This window comes from Cajanus cajan, chromosome 3 (assembly GCF_000230855.2).
Source record: "Cajanus cajan strain Asha chromosome 3, NIPB_CcT2T_4, whole genome shotgun sequence".
NCBI lineage: Eukaryota > Viridiplantae > Streptophyta > Magnoliopsida > Fabales > Fabaceae > Cajanus > Cajanus cajan.
In genome coordinates, this window is record NC_138519.1 from 2288497 (window position 1) to 2305131 (window position 16635).

Sequence of the window (16635 nt, forward strand, 5' to 3'; positions counted from 1 at the left end):
ATTCAATTATTTTAATTCTGTTAAATTTATATTTATTTAGGAAAGAATTTAATTTAAATTTTTTGTTAAATTTGATTGTGAGTAATTTAATTAGTTATAATTCTGTGTAATTGTTTGTTATTTAAAAAATAATGATATTTAAAATATAAATTGATTTATTTTAATTCTGAATAATTTATATTTATTTAGAAAATAATTTAATTTTAATAATTTATTAAATTTAATTCTGTGTAATTTTATTTGTTATTTTTCTGTGTAGTTTATTTTAAAATTAAAAGATAATGATTTTTAAAATATAAATTGATTTATTTTAAATCTGTTTAAATAATATTTATTCAGAAAATAATTTAATTTAATTTGTTATTAAATTTAATTATGTGTAATTTGATTAGTTATAATTTTCTGTAATTTATTTATATTTTAAAAATCATTATATTTAAAATTTGATTTATTTATTTTAATTCTGTTGAATTGATATTTATTTAGAAAATATTTTAATTATATTTTTTTATTAAATATAATTCTGTGTAAATTTAATTAGTTATATTTCTGTGTAATTTATTTTAATTTTAAAAATAATGATATTTAAAATATAAATTGATTTATTTTAAATCTGTTTAAATAATATTTATTTAGAAAATAATTTAATTTAATTTGTTATTAAATTTAATTATGTGTAATTTGGTTTATTTGTATTTTATATAATGTATGAAATAATTAGTTGTTAAATTTTGTTATAGATGGCATCATCTTCTACATCTATGCGTGTGAGTTGTGGACCCGTTGAGGATGATTTATTGTCATTGCAATCCATACATGTTTCACAACATGTTTGGAATAGAGAAGAAGATAGGAGATTATTAGCAAGACGTGCTGCTCCAACACGCAATGGAATTGACGGAATTCCACATCAAATAGTTCCGTTATTAGACCAGGCAGGATTTGGATGGATTGCTCGGTTGAGTTATATCAAAGTGAGCCCTGGTTTATTAACTACTTTGGTAGAACGATGGAGACCAGAAACACACACATTTCACATGCCATTTGGAGAATGCACAGTTACTCTCCAAGATGTTGGTATGATTGTTGGTCTTCCAGTTGACGGTCAAGCACTGTTAAGTCGAGGCAGTGCTAATATATTTGAATCAGGTACTAAAATAACTATACTTTAAGTTTTTTTTTTGTTATAGTAATTGTGTTTTATAATATTAAAAATCGGTAAATAATTTATTTTGTTTTATGCAGCTCGTGATTTTTTAGGTGTTATTCCACCTGAGTCAGAAATGAAAGGTCATAGGGTCAAGCTATCTTGGTTGGCTACATATTTTAATGAGATTGCAGATGATCTACAGGAGCTACATCAGTTGCTTCCTTATCGCAGTCCCAATACACATATTGGTACACTCCACCTCGCCCTCCAGGTTTTGAGACATCAGTTCCGATGACTACTACACATATCTGTGAGTCACTTGGTTTAGACTCATCACCGGAACCAACTATGTCATCAGAAATGATGGATCATATTTTTGGACATTCCCCTTTAATGACTCCACAGCCAAGTATGCCACAGGATGCCACACAATCGAGTCAGGAAGCACCTTTTCATATTCCGTATGATGATGATTATATCAGTCGTACTTATACATCAGGTCTACTCATATTTTATTATTTTGTTATTCTTTTCTTCTTATAATTATATCAATATTAATAATTTGTGTCAAATATGACGTTGCAGGTGTTGATTTGCGTCCACAATTTTCTACGGAGGCTAGTCATCACCCATCATCGCCAGAACAAAGACGTGTTCGAAGAAATCCTCAAAGGGCTGCAAGGGAAAGACGACGACGATGTATTCTAACTCCTGCTACTGATAGAGGGCATCATCATCAGGAAGATGAGGAAGACGATGATGAGTAGATTTTGTATAATTATCAATAGACAATAGTAATTACATTATGTTATACAATGACCATCATGAATACACATTACTAATTACAATATGTTTAACAAATTCTAAACATCTTCAAAACTTATCGACTGATTATTAGACTTAGATGGACAATTGCGCCTGTTGTGACCCTCTTGTTTGCATATGCTACATTTTGGTCGTCATTGTGAGCTCTCAACTCAATCCATTTCGTTTCTAATTCTTGTGGATTTCGGTCTCCCTTTCCCGCGCACTGATGTTGGATCTGGGACAAGTATCCAATCCTCATTACTCGGAGGGATTAAGTCTTCATTTCCGATTGGTTCCCACGGACCAGAGTAGGCTTTTAAAACATAATCACTGGTATAAACAGGATCTATAAACTGGTAGTAATCAATGCTAACAACACCACATGCAGCTATAACATGAGAACAAGGATAATGAAATGCTGTAAACTTTCCGCATTGACAGTATCGTTCCTTTAAATTTACTACCCATTTCTTCCCTCCTGTTTGTGTTACTGGATCAAAGGCCTCTTCAACCTCAAATTTTGAAGATTGAATGTCGTATCTACAAACTTGGTGGGAACAAGCCTCTTCTTGATTTTTTTGCAAAGCTTCAACTAACTTTGAAACGAAGACCTTCCCAGATGAAACATCTGCTAAAGCACGACTACCACGAACACTAAAATACTCAGCGCACCTGGTATACGTCGACCGAACTAATGCAGTGATAGGGAGATTTCTACAATCCTTTAACACCTTGTTAACACATTCAGACAAATTTGTTGTCATATGACCATATCTTCGACCATCTGCATCATATGCCATGCTCCATTTGTCTTTAGATATCGCTCCTATCCACCTTTCAACATCAGGGTTAGATTGACAAAACTTTTCCAAATTGCGATCAAAAATGTGCTTACACGGTGTATACCCTGCATACCAATTAAAAATAATGCACTATAAATTTGTTTAAAATGGTTGAAAAATTTTAAATAACAATACATACCTAACTTCACAAGCTTTTGTTTAAGTTTGACATCCTTGAATCGAGTATTAAAATTACTTGCAATGTGCCTAATGCAGTACTTGTGATATGCATTTGGCGGTCTCCAACCAATTGCTTCATTGTCAATGGCCGATTTAATGCTACGATGTCGATCAAATATTAAACATATCCCTTCTTTGTTTGTAACATGTAACCGCAAATGAGACAAGAACCACGACCACGCAAGTAATGTTTCTCCTTCAACCACAGCAAATGCAAGAGGAAGAACGTTGTTATTACCATCTTGTGTTGTAGCAATCAACAATGTACCTCGATACTTGCCATACAGATGAGTGCCATCAATTTGTATCAACGGTTTACAAAAATTAAAGGCATCACAACACGGCTTGAATGTCCAAAATAATCTGTGAAATTGACGGTAACCATGATGACAACGATTACCAACAAAAAACTCATCATGACACAGATCATAAAATGACCCTGGAGCAATTTCTTTCATGTATTGCAGCCATCGAGGTAAATAAGCATACGATTCTTCCCAATCTCCAAAAACGTTAACAATTGCTTTTTGTTTCGCCATCCAAGCCTTTCTATAAGATATTTTGAACCCAGTTTGAGATGTTATTCTCTCTTGGATAAGGCTAATCTTTATTGATGGATCTTGGTTAACCATTCCTACATATTAAATATTAGTAAACACTAACATATTAAATATTAGTAAACACAAACATAAATTATTATTAATATAAACTATAAACTTTGCAGAACTTACCTTGTATAAATGTTGCAATTAACTCAGAATCTAACTTAGCATGATCTTGCGACAAAGACATGTTCAAACACGTATGACGTCCACCCCACTGAGTCACTTTCCAGTTATCAGATCTCTTTGACTCAATGGCTCTCATGTACCATCCACATCCATCATGTGCATTTGGACATCTAACAACCCATTTAGTCTTTTTCGACTCAACCACATAAAAACTTTGATGCATTCTCATTGCATTTTGCTTGATTGCATTTTTAACTGCATCTTTATTTTCAAACTCCAACCCCACATATAAATCTTGCCCAATTGACCAAGTACTACCGACATCCATCCCTGGAATATCTTCTTCATCGGGATGATTCCAATTTATGTTACTGTAGTGGGGTAAATTACCCCAAAATTGACTTCCACCTATTTTAATAATAATGAATTTAGTAAGTTCAATAAAATAAAATTCAACAATTTACTTTAAACAAATAACAAATTATTGACAAATTTATTTTTCAAATGATACCTTCAGTAGATGGATACATTGAAATTGGTTCAACCATTGGACTATTAACAAGAACATCCGGCTGCACCTCATCATCAGATGGTTCACAATTATCAATTTCATCTTCATTGGATTCATCAATGCTTTCATATGATGATGAAACATGATAGTCTTCATCTTCTTCGTCATCTTCATCTTCATCTCTTGTGATCAAAGGTGATCGTTCAATTGACAAATTTTCTAATGAAAAAGTAGAAGATTCTTGCATACCTATTTCAGCATATAATTCCATTATTGGCATCACATTCTGGCTTTGAAATGCTTCTATCATGCATTGTACATCATCATCGTCACTCAATTCCAATGAAGAATATATGTTGTTATCACCTTGTGAAACTAAAAATCTGTAGCTTACAGATAATATCACTTGATTTGAGTTAAGACTAAATTTGTTATGAATCCTTCTCTTTAATATATCCAAAGTGATACCTCGTTTAATATACATTCCTTTTCTTGGTCCATCAAATGTTACACCCTCAGCACCTTCATACATCTTTCCAGTATAAATATAAGCAATCATTTGATCCATAATATCTACAACAAAAAAAATTAATTAGTGCAAATATCTATAATTTATATTTAAACAAAAATAAAATTATACTCACTGAATCAGAAAGAAACGTAACTGGCTCAGAGTCTTAAATCAGACCAAAACGTAATTGATAAATATATATATATGACTTCAACTGTGAAAAGAACGTAGCTGGGTCGGGGTATATATACTGATAATGTCGCTATGGGCCATAGCGACACAGTGTCGCTATGGCCCATAGCGACACCATAAAAAAAATTTAAAGGAAAAAATATACATAGAAAAATAAAGAAATTACACAAAAATTAATTTTACAATTACAAATTATTATTCAACTGCTAATACAAAATAAACAAATGGTAAAATAAAATAAGTAAATAATTTTAATAAAAAAAACAGATTAAATGGTGTCGTTGTGGCCTATAGCGACACAGTGTCGCTATAGGCCATAGCGCCACTTAAAAAAACATTAAATAATAAAGGAAAAAAATATATATACACAAACCTAATTACAGAAAAATTAAGTTTACAATTACAATATTATTTAACTGCTAATATAAAATAAAAAAATGGTAAAATAAAATAAGTAAATAATTTATAATAAAAAAACAGATTAAATGGTGTCGCTGTGGCCTATAGCGACACAGTGTCGCTATAGGCCATAGCGCCACTTAAAAAAATATTAAATAATAAAGGAAAAAAATATATATACACAAACCTAATTACAGAAAAATTAAGTTTACAATTACAATATTATTTAACTGCTAATATAAAATAAACAAATGGTAAAATAAAATAAGTAAATAATTTAAAAAAAAAACAAATTAAATAGTGGCGCTATGGCTTATAGCGACACTGTGTCGCTATAGGCCATAGCGCCACTCAAAAAAATAAATAAATGCATTATTTAATTTGTCAAAAAATAATAAACAAAAAAAATATATATACATAAAACTAATAAGAGAAAAATTAACTTTATAATTACAAATTAACATTTTTAACTGGTATTATAAAATTAATTTTAAAATAAAAGAAAATAATAACTAAAAAAAAATAAAAATTAGTAGTGTCGCTATAGCCTATAGCGACACGGTGTCGCTATAGGCCATAGCGCCACTTGTAAAATAATTATATATATTTTTTATGATTACATTTTTAAATAAATATTTTTTATTTTTATAAATATATAAGTTCACTTCATTATTTTTAAATTTAGAAATTATTTTACTTTTTTTTGTTTTTTTTCTTAAATGGTGTCGCTATGGGCTACACCATTTTTAATGGCGCACAAACTGTGTCGCCTCAGCCCATAGCGACACTGTTTTGGCTCATTCGAGCCCACCCCATAGCAAAAAAAAAAAAACCACGTGGCATTGGTGTCGCTATGGCCCATAGCGACACCGTTGTAAACAGCCCTAAAGGCGTAAATAGTTTTCAAACAGCACTGTTTACGTAAATAACTTCCCATACAACCCTATTTTGGTCAAAAAGCCGAGTTTTTATTTTTAACTATACAACTCTTTCAATTTATTCTCTTTTATCTATTTTTAAGTTGATTTTAAATATTTTTAAGAAATTATTAATTGTTAAAGATAATTTGATATCAAAATTTACTTTTTTATTATAAATTTAAATATATATATATATATATATATATATATATATATACACACTATATATTCATAAAGGATGTTCATGACTTAAGTTTTTCAAGTGCTATAGAGATAAATTAGAGAGAGATTATTTGCTCTTTCTTCCTTTTTCTTTCCTCTTTCTCACTCAAACCTCCTTTTTTCTACTATTTTCCTCAATTGATCCTAGTTGGCTGTGGGTGGGGACCCGAGCTTAAAGAAGTGGAAGATTCAAGTAAGAGGCATAAAAAGTCGCTTTTTATTCTTCTCCTCTTACAGATTGATTCTCTGAGAGGTAAGGGAGGAATTTGTGATTTTGAATTTTGTGTGCACAAAGAGGATTGAAATGCTAAAATGAATTGATTGTTGGTTTGTTGAGAAGAATTTGAGTGATAAACATGATGAAGTTGAGAGGGCTTTGTGACTTTGAAGAGAAGTAGAAGAAATTGAGTTGATTCTTGATTATAATTGTTGCATGTTGTTATTGATGATGAAATCATGTTGTATAAATTGTATATAAATGTGGTTTATTGTGTTGCATGTTGTGGGAATTTGTTGATTTTCAGGAAATTGGGCAAAATTGGGTTCTACACAAGTCTAGAATCTAATGTCGTGCCAAACACACATTCAAGGCGTCGGGCATGGTTCTAAGGAAGGGCCTTTGTTTCACTCACATTAGGCGTAGGATTGGTGGTGTCGGTCGTGAGGAGAGAGACTCGTCTCTACCTGGGATTACATTAGGCGCTAAAGTGTGTGGTGTTGGACGTGAGTCAAATAGAAAGTTCTTTGTCTAATAAGGGTTGTGTGTGGGTGTTGGCACACTAGGCACGGGAGTGTGGGGCACTCTCTGTCTCAATCACGTCAAGTGAGAGTGGTGAGATGTCAAGTGTGGACAAGACAAAGAGCTCCCTACCTCAATGACATCGAGCGCCCAATGAGTGATGTCGGGCGTGTGATGTATGATGAGAAGTTGTTAGTTAATGTTGTTTAAAAGTTGATATTTGCTTAAATTGTTTAGCAATTGAATTATGATGACTTAGTTGTATGAATGACGATGTAAGATGATATATGAGTTGATGTGAAGTATGTTGACCATGGTGTAAGGTTGTATGCTATTTTAAGTTGCCTAAGTTGATTATTGTGATTATTTGCTGAACTTGCTTGCTGAAGTTGCTCATGTTGTAACAATTATGTGATGTTCACAGTGTTTTTAAGTTGACATGATGTAAAATTGAAAGTTGACTATTGTATAAGTTGTTAATGTTGATAAGATGAATGTTGAAAGATGCTAAATGTTGCTAAGTTGATAAACTATAGGTATGTGGATTAGATACATATCTTAGCTATGATACATAGAAACTAGAGGGGGATTAAAGATGTTTGTGAACTTAATATCTCATTGTGCGAATATATGTTGTGTGTTCTGAGAGTCCGATTGAACCATTTAGTAGGTAAGATAGCCTCTAAATGGGTAAGTTGTTTTTCAATTGTCTCTTCTAGGTTTTATGTGGTACCCATGTGTGGACAAAGTCGAGACACACATGTATAAAACAATCAACAAGTAAAGTACTGGGTGGAGAACTTAGTCTATAACCTAATATCAAAGGGTTGTGATATTTGGAGGATAGTGGGTGGGCTAATCCTAGCTATAGGTGGCTTAGTGTTGTAGACTAATGTTACGACCATACCCAAACTGTTCTATCTTGGCATAGTACCATACTTCCTTGTTTAAGTGGTAAAACTTGAGAAATCAATCTAGCTTATGATATTAGTTGTTTCTAGTCTCGTGCTAATTGTTGTTTCTAGCCTCAATGTCAGTCATTGCTTTTGGTATTATACCAGCCATTGTGGTTCGATAAGGTTAAGCTACTTAAAATGTTTAACCTAAGATGTAGGATATCTTCATAGTTGATATGCATGGTGACGCATTAAATGATGTATATGTATATATGTTGATATGATGAACATGTTGTGTGATGTTAAGTTGCTATGATGATGTTATCCTATTGTAAGTTGAAATGTTGAAGTATGTTGATGTTTTTCATAAGTTGTTATGTAGAATCCTTTTTCACAAGCTTAACCTATTGTTCCTTATGGTTGAAATCACGATAATTATACTTAGTATGAGAGCACTACATGATTAATGGGATGGCTTGTACGTTGGGGGACAATCACATTGGAGGTGGCTAGATCAGTTGTTGATGGCTACTCTCATGTAGTTGTATTTTTGTATAGACGTTGGCCAACATTGGGTTTATATTACAACTAGTACTGTATTTTGTATATTACATGTATATATTCGATACTAGTTTTTAGTTATATTATAAACTCTCACTGATGTATGTTGTTAGTCTTTCACTACGCAATAATTATTCAGTAACTAGTATAATAATCTATTGGATTATTATAACGTGAATAGTGATGATATTAATAGTTGATAATTGAAAAAAAGATAACAATAATAATAATAATAATAATAAGGTTAATGATTTTTTACAAAATTTGAAAGTTATTTTATATTTCATTAGATAAATTCAAATTAGGTATAATATATTTTAGTAAATAATTGTTAATTCATCATCAAATAGTTTTAAAATTTTATATAAAAAAATGTAGAATTAATTTATTTATTAAAAGAATTTAATAGAACAGTTTTATTGAAATTAAATATAAATTATAAATTATTAAATAGAGTAATTTATTAATATTTATTTTTAAAATAAATAGATGTAAATAGCGTACCATGTGTTACAGTTCACCCTACAATCCCTAACACATGTGATATAACTACACGTCAACTAGAGGATTAATTTTCTGCTCAAAATGGGTACAATACAACTACCAACAGTGAGGTTGTTGGGTCTGTCAGATTATAATTCATGTCAAGTCTCGAATCATTTTTCTTTTGTTTTTGCATGTGTCGACTCATCGTACGTACCAGAAACCGGTTGAAAATTGAATATCGATGTACTAAAGAAAACAGAAAATTAAAAATAATTAAAGTGAAAATGAGATAAAACAATAAACTGATACAGATCCGTCACAATCAAAATTAAACTTTTCTTTGCTCTACTTCTTGCTTGCAGTTGCTGGCCCCTCTAGCTTTCTTTATTTGTACGTACATGATATTTAAATATTGAAATTTTAAAATTTACACTATTAAATATAATAAATAAACTGTTACATAGTTAAACATTAAAAAAATATTTTCTTTACTTGACATATTGTTTTCCTGGCCTGTCATTGTATTTAAATAATTTCATTAATTTTTATTTAATAATTATAAAACAAAATATAAAATTTAGAGAAATTAGTTTTTAATTTTACTAAACAAATTGTACACAGCTCCTTAAAAAAAATCAAATCTCATATATCTATATGCATATGTATCAAAAATATGTAATTACATAAATAATTTTCATCATATATAATTGCTGAGATTTTTGTTGAAATCCTTTTTATTATTCCTTTAAATCCATATTTTTATCAACAACCTCAAACACGGCAAGTGTACCGGTCGTACAAGTAGTAAATTATCGTATCTACAAGGATTAGAAAGTGAAATATGTATTCATTGACTAATTGTGACTAAAGAATAATTCCAATTCTGTAGTTTGTTGTAAAATTGTATATTGAATAACCAAACTATTGGAACATTAAAATTATAAAAATCATTGAATTAGAATGGAAATGACAAGAAATGATTCAATGGTAATGTGCACTTATAGGAGTTAAATTTCACCAAACAACATACTAAAGTATCCTTAACCTCTCCTTGTTATAATTCTTTGTTCAGTCAACCATAAATCTACTCAGACTTAATTCCTTAAAGAAAGAGCCTAAGTATAGATATCAAATATCAATTCCTTGAATATTAAATACCTACACCAGCAGTAAAAAATCAGGGTTCAAGACAATTAATGGGTAAAGTTCTATCTCTAGAAACAATTCCCACTAAGTATATGTTCCAAAATCAACTTCAATGATATTTCCCAATAATCAATGAAATCTTTAATCATGCAAAGATTGATCAATTCAAAGCAAGCATTAAGTATAGAAACATATACAACAAAGAATTGAACAAACATACATATATCATTAAAAGCATAAGGTTTACAATAGAATTTGTGGTTACAATTTAAGACCAAACAATGGATGAAACCTCTAAAAACAAAGAGGGGAAGAACAAAAATAGAGATGAGAAAGGGAAATGGAGAACCGAAGGAATGATCCACACATGAGAAGCTTCAATGACCTGAGAATCCCTCCTACAGCTCCTGGAGGCGCCCCTTGAGTGAATGAGGGAAAAACCCTCGAAATTTTCCTTAAATGGGAGCTTGGAGATCAGATTAGGTTTTCCGCGCCCGGCGCACAATGTATCGCGCCTGGCGCGAACTTCATCTGGTACTCTATGTGCTTGCGGCCTTGAATTGCGCCCGGCGCACAATGTGTCGCGCCCGGCGCAAACTTCCTTCTTTTGGTCTCTGCCAAGTGTCTCGCCTGGCGCAATTATCAATTACGCCTGGCGTGAGTCATTCCAGAGAAGTCTTGGTCACGCCCGGCGCGGTTTAGAAGCGCGCCCGGCGCGGTACTCTTTTCTGCTCCTTAAATCTTTGATTTTCCATTCCTGAAGGTCTCCTATCCTCATTTATTCCACTTAATTCCTGCACACAATAAAATAACTCAAAAGGAGAACAATTAACTTGCACTGATGCTAAAATTGAATGGAATTGTTTAGTAAATCTTGACCCAAAAGAGGTAAAATTGAGACTTAACAATAATAAAGTAGATCAATTCACTTAAAGTGAAGCGAGACAAATTAATTTACTAAAGAAGTGAAATATAATTAATTATTTCATCAAAGAAAACGTATTAAAAAATATAATACATATTATTTAATAGTTGGTTACTAGGGTAGTAAGTTGATCTACCTTCAACTCATCTAAAATTTTTTAAAAAACTCTCTATTAAAATATTTTAATATACATTATCATTTCAACCTAAAAATTTATTAAATTTAAAAAATTAATTAAAAAAAATATAATTTTTCATGCAAAGGTCAATGTTATATATATTTCTATTAAAAAATTATTATAAATGTACTGGTAAAAATTATGTAATTAGAATAACATTTTTTTTATTTTATATAAAATAAAAATAATTGTCCAAAAAAAGTTAAACTACAAACTAAAAACATATTCATTCAATATAAATTCACTTTAAATTTATTTTAAAAAATTTAAAATAAAAAAGTAAATTGGTGGATTGATTTGCTAAATTGAGAGTTTAAACCTATTGGATTAGATTGTTCAATCCAACTCACAAAAAATGTGAGTTGAGAAATAAATTTTCTTTCACCTCTTTAAGTCTCACATTATTATTTATAATTTTATTGGTATTATGTATAATATTTAATATAAAATAATATTTCATCTTTAGTAATAAGTAAAAAAATAAAATTGATAAACTATTATGATTATAATCTTATATTAACTACGTGTATAAAAACAATTTCACATTTACTTATTGATTATATCTAATGGTTCGGTGGTTCACAAATTTAACCAAAAACTAAAAATACTTGGATTCAAATCCTGATCGAAATTAACTTTTAACACGTTATTTTAATTTATCTCCTGTCAATTAATCTAGTGTGGAGCAGCGTCCAGTAAAAGCAATGTTTTATTCTTTTTTTTTTTTTACCAAATATTGGTCTAAACTTTTCAATTATTTTATAAAAATCAAAATAACTTTAAAAACATAATAAAATCATATTTATTGAAATAAATAAAGATTGTTAATTTTTTATTCAACTTATTATTCATGATTTACATACAAATGTAAAGAATCTCAATTCATCATGACTCATAATATACTAAAAATATATGATTACTAAATTCAAATGTTTGTTATATATATATATATATATATATATGTATATATATAGAATTTTGAAAAGAAATATATTTAAATAAAAAGGATAAACATTCTAAAAATCAAATAATACTATGGTTAACTGTTCACATATTGTTAAAAAAAAAACATTTTTAATTTTTATTTAAATATTAATAAGTTAGTATGGATTGATCAATTTTATTCATATATCGAATCGAGATTGAATCATGATTCACATATAAATCATATAACATCACTCTTTTATTTTGTTTCTTCATCCATAAGTTACATAAAATTAATTCGTATCAACCGTAGATTTCTTCCAATCACAAACCAAACATTCTAAGTAGCATAAAGTTTTGGCTTAAATTTCATCATTTGGCTTCTCCCGCTATTGTTAACATGTGCTTATTTTTTCTTCCACCTCGTTTCTTATCTTTTTTTTCTGTTTCTCATACCACATACTACCGCACTCTCACTCTCTTTATCTTCCAATTCTTTTTGGTTTCCATGTCTCTTTTTCTCCGCACCCTCACTCTCTTTCTCTTCCACTTCTTTTTGGTTTCCGTGTCTCTTTTTCTTCCTTCTCAGTACACTCCAAAATGGAATCCATCTTTGGTATTTCCATTTCCTCAACAGGTAGAATAGGCTTTGCGTCAAAGCAGCTTCTTTGCACGTCAAAGAAGCCCTCAACAGGTTCAGTGCCTGTCAAAAATACAAATAATGAATGTCAACTTCTAAATTGAAAATGGATAATAAGGAAAAAAAATATTGTACAAAGTTCATTATAGCTAATTATTTGACCAAATTAAGATAAATGTTAACTAAACCATTGATATGAACTAAATTTTCTTATACCAAAATTGTGCTAGAGCTAAAGAACAAGTCATCAAAAGGAGATTGTGAATAACTGAATATTACCTCATGTGACTTCTTTCTGATTTTCACCATATGTTCCTCTACATCATCCAACTTGAAGTTCCCCAACTCTTTCGGATATGGAAAGCTAGAAGCAGTTGTTATTGGTATCACTTTCAGATCGTCTGTCACAACAAATAAGCACGGCCTCTTCATAAATTCGTATTTCTGATGAACATCACTTCCGACAACAGAAGATCTTGGGTCAAAAAGTTTCATTTCTTGTGGAGGATCTCGTAACATTTCTTTTTTCTTTGAAATCTTTTTCTTTTCATCATTTTCCATATTATATTTCTCTACTGGAGTGCCGTACCAATACTTAGGAGTGTTGTCTTCTTGCAAAGCATTTAACGGATTGTTCCTACAGCCAAATTGAGGAGCGACCTTTGGATTCAGTAAAGATTTGTTTGATGACCCTATGAACCACGACGAATCAAGATCCTTCACACTTGCATACAAGTTATCAATGCTTCCCAAGGATAATTTGCCGTCCATAAGGTTCAGGATAGACCCAAGAGGTGTTGTAAGGAAGCTCACTAGAAAATCCACAAAATCTCCATCAACTTCAGCAAACAAAACCTTGTTCTGTGATTTGCTCACTATTACCTTGATTTTCACACAATCTTTCCCATGACTTGGGCTAGTATATGGTGAGAAAGAGTAGGATGGCTTTGATTCCCTGTTTTCTAATAATACATCACTTAGAGGCGATTCAGATGTTAATGCTTGCTTTAGTATGTGAAATATCTGGATTAAAAAAAAAAAAAGTTTTAAGTATGTAGAGTTATAATTATAATTCGTTACGCAAAGAAATCTCTTATCACTATCAATGTAAAGGAAAGGTCCTGCACATCTACAACCTTACAAGCAAATTAAGGAACTCGAGGAAGGTTACCACTTATAAGCTACACACATACGTAAGAGGTAAGTTCAATATTGATTACCTTCTGTGTGCTGACATGTTCAGACATTACATTGATTTTGCTGAGGTCTTTGTGTCGATGTTTGAGGAGTAGTTGAAGAGAGTCACTTGGAGAGCTTCGGAGCACTTTCAAGTCATCGAAGATCAAGAACATGGCATCCCCTTTAACAAAAACACCATCATATTTGGGTTCTTCAGGCTTTTCCTTGGATTCTACCAGCAACTCCACTTCTTTATCCATCGGTTTCCCGCACGAGCACGTTGCCTCTTCAAAAGCACTAAGCAACGAAACACTTTCCGGTGAACATATGTTACACATGAAATACTTTGTGGGAAGTGTATTATCAACGTTCACTTTTAGTTTCTGGCAAGAGGCTTCTAAAGCATTGCGCGGAGAAAGCAACATTCGCTTGCAGATCCCGTTCCGGAAAACATCAGTGCTTAAATGTTTCACACTCTGGTACAGGTTCTTGATGCAACCAATCATTACCGATTGGTTGCGGGGAAATTTGTCCTCGGATTCATGCAAGATGATAGTTCCCAATGGAAGTGTGAGGAAGCTAAAGAGAACATCTACAAATTCTCCGCTTGCTTCCGCCATAACTACACGGTTTTTTTCATTGTCCACCCAATATCTCAAAGGGATTCCTACTGTTACTTCTTCGTTGGAAGCCATGACTGACATCAAACTAAAGGAAAATGTACAGGTTTCACTGAAATTTCTGAAATATCAACTCATCAACTGTGCTCGGGATATACCACTTTTTATCATTGAATAATTTTATCATTTTTAACACTTAAAAAAATATATATTTTTTATATAAATAACTAAATAATGATTTAACCATCCATATTCTATATAAAAATTTGACATTTTTTTATTTTTAAAATAGTATAACAGGAATTTAGAACCGTCGCAACTCTTTAATCCTTTTAATAACTTAACTTAATTATAATTAGTATTTTTTTATAATAAGTATCATATTATGTTATTTTACAAAGAATTAAAAAAACCTTATGATTAATTATGTAATATAATATTTATTTTTTAAAAATATTATGAAAGATACTATAAATAAAAAATAATAATTAATAATACATTAAAAAGTTAATATAACATTTATTTTAATATTTATCTTTTTCTCAAATATGACACTTTTTTATGAGACAAGGAGATTATTATATATATTATAATAAAATTTAAAAAATTAATATATTAACTTTGACTTAACTTTTTAACATAGAAAATGTGAACACATTATTATAAATTTATAATATATATATATATATATATATATATAAATTAAATATCAAAAATGTTAGTGAGAGCATTTGCTCCCACTTTTTATGATGGGAATTCTAAGTTAAATAATCTACACAACATAAAATGTGGTGTAATGACAAATTTATAATATATCTTAATAATTTTATATAAGGTGTAAATATAACTGACATAGAAAACACATTTTATGTTGAGTGACACAACACCCGACATAAAATGTTATGGAATGAGTTAACATTTGACTTTACCATAAACATTCTATGTTGGATGACACAACACCTTATATAGAATGTATCTTTCTATATTTAATAAAGGAACACCTAACTTATATAGAATGTATCTGAATTTGGTTGTCTTCTTGACCAATGTAAGCCTATCATGGTTAACCTCCCAAACTCTCATGTGAGTTTCTCCCCTAGATTTGCCAATATTGTTGCTCATAAGCTTGCCAAAGCAGCAATAGAAAGTGCAAATCACTGTGATTTTTTTCACATCCCAAATTGTATCATTTATGATATTCTTAATGATATGAGCTAAAATTTTGAATTTCAAAAAAAAAAAAAATAAGTGCACGAATTATCATCAAGTAATAAAAAATATTGATCTACATGGATCGCGTTTTAATTTGTATAACATCATTAATTAATCAAAATTAGATAATAAATTTTTTTTGCAATTAATAATAGAAAAGATAATTTTAAGAAAATAAGATAAGAAAACTTAAATATCAAGATAACAAATTTGATTTTGATAATAGTTAAAATATATTATAGGATTAGGGTTTGTGCTATGAGTCTCTATCTATCTAATCGTATCATTCATTAATTTATTAAAATATCCTTGAAGATGAATTAATCTAAAGTATTATTTGTTCTTTTTATACATATGAGTATCTAATTGAATTAACTGCTATTGTCATGGTAGCTATGTTCAATTAAATTCATAATATTCTTTGTTAATCCAATTAATCCTTGAAAAATTAAATCTACTTTTATGATTTAAATAGATTTAATTTTTAAGATTTTGATAATTAGGTTCGTCTTTCAGTTCTTCCCTAAATATTTAAAATCATAAAAAATGATTTTTAATGCTTTACATATATAAAATACTAGGAATTGAAATCAAAAGGAGAAATTATATATATATATATATATATATATATATATATATATAACTATTGAATAATTTGATTAAA

The 16635-nt window shown here is 30.0% G+C and overlaps 2 protein-coding genes and 1 long non-coding RNA gene across 3 annotated transcripts; 1 reads left to right on the top strand and 2 right to left on the bottom strand.

The window, feature by feature from the left end:
• Positions 1-2127: 2127 nt before the first annotated feature.
• LOC145955951 (uncharacterized) lies at positions 2128-4804 on the bottom strand. Its single transcript, XM_083071498.1, has 4 exons — positions 4222-4804; positions 3711-4118; positions 2939-3613; positions 2128-2864 (listed from the first exon to the last, which is right to left on the bottom strand). Exons 1-4 carry the CDS (start codon positions 4787-4789, stop codon positions 2128-2130), a joined length of 2388 nt encoding a protein of 795 aa, XP_082927624.1. The 5' UTR covers positions 4790-4804.
• A 7745-nt stretch (positions 4805-12549) lies between these two features.
• Positions 12550-14843, bottom strand: LOC109795131 (uncharacterized). Its single transcript, XM_020354557.3, has 3 exons — positions 14181-14843; positions 13240-13983; positions 12550-13023 (listed from the first exon to the last, which is right to left on the bottom strand). The coding sequence occupies exons 1-3, from the start codon at positions 14841-14843 to the stop codon at positions 12751-12753; spliced, it is 1680 nt and encodes a 559-aa protein (XP_020210146.3). The 3' UTR covers positions 12550-12750.
• On the top strand, positions 13981-14404 carry LOC145955435 (uncharacterized). Its single transcript, XR_014432071.1, has 2 exons — positions 13981-14160; positions 14253-14404. It is a non-coding gene; the product is annotated as an uncharacterized LOC145955435 (long non-coding RNA).
• Positions 14844-16635: the final 1792 nt, after the last annotated feature.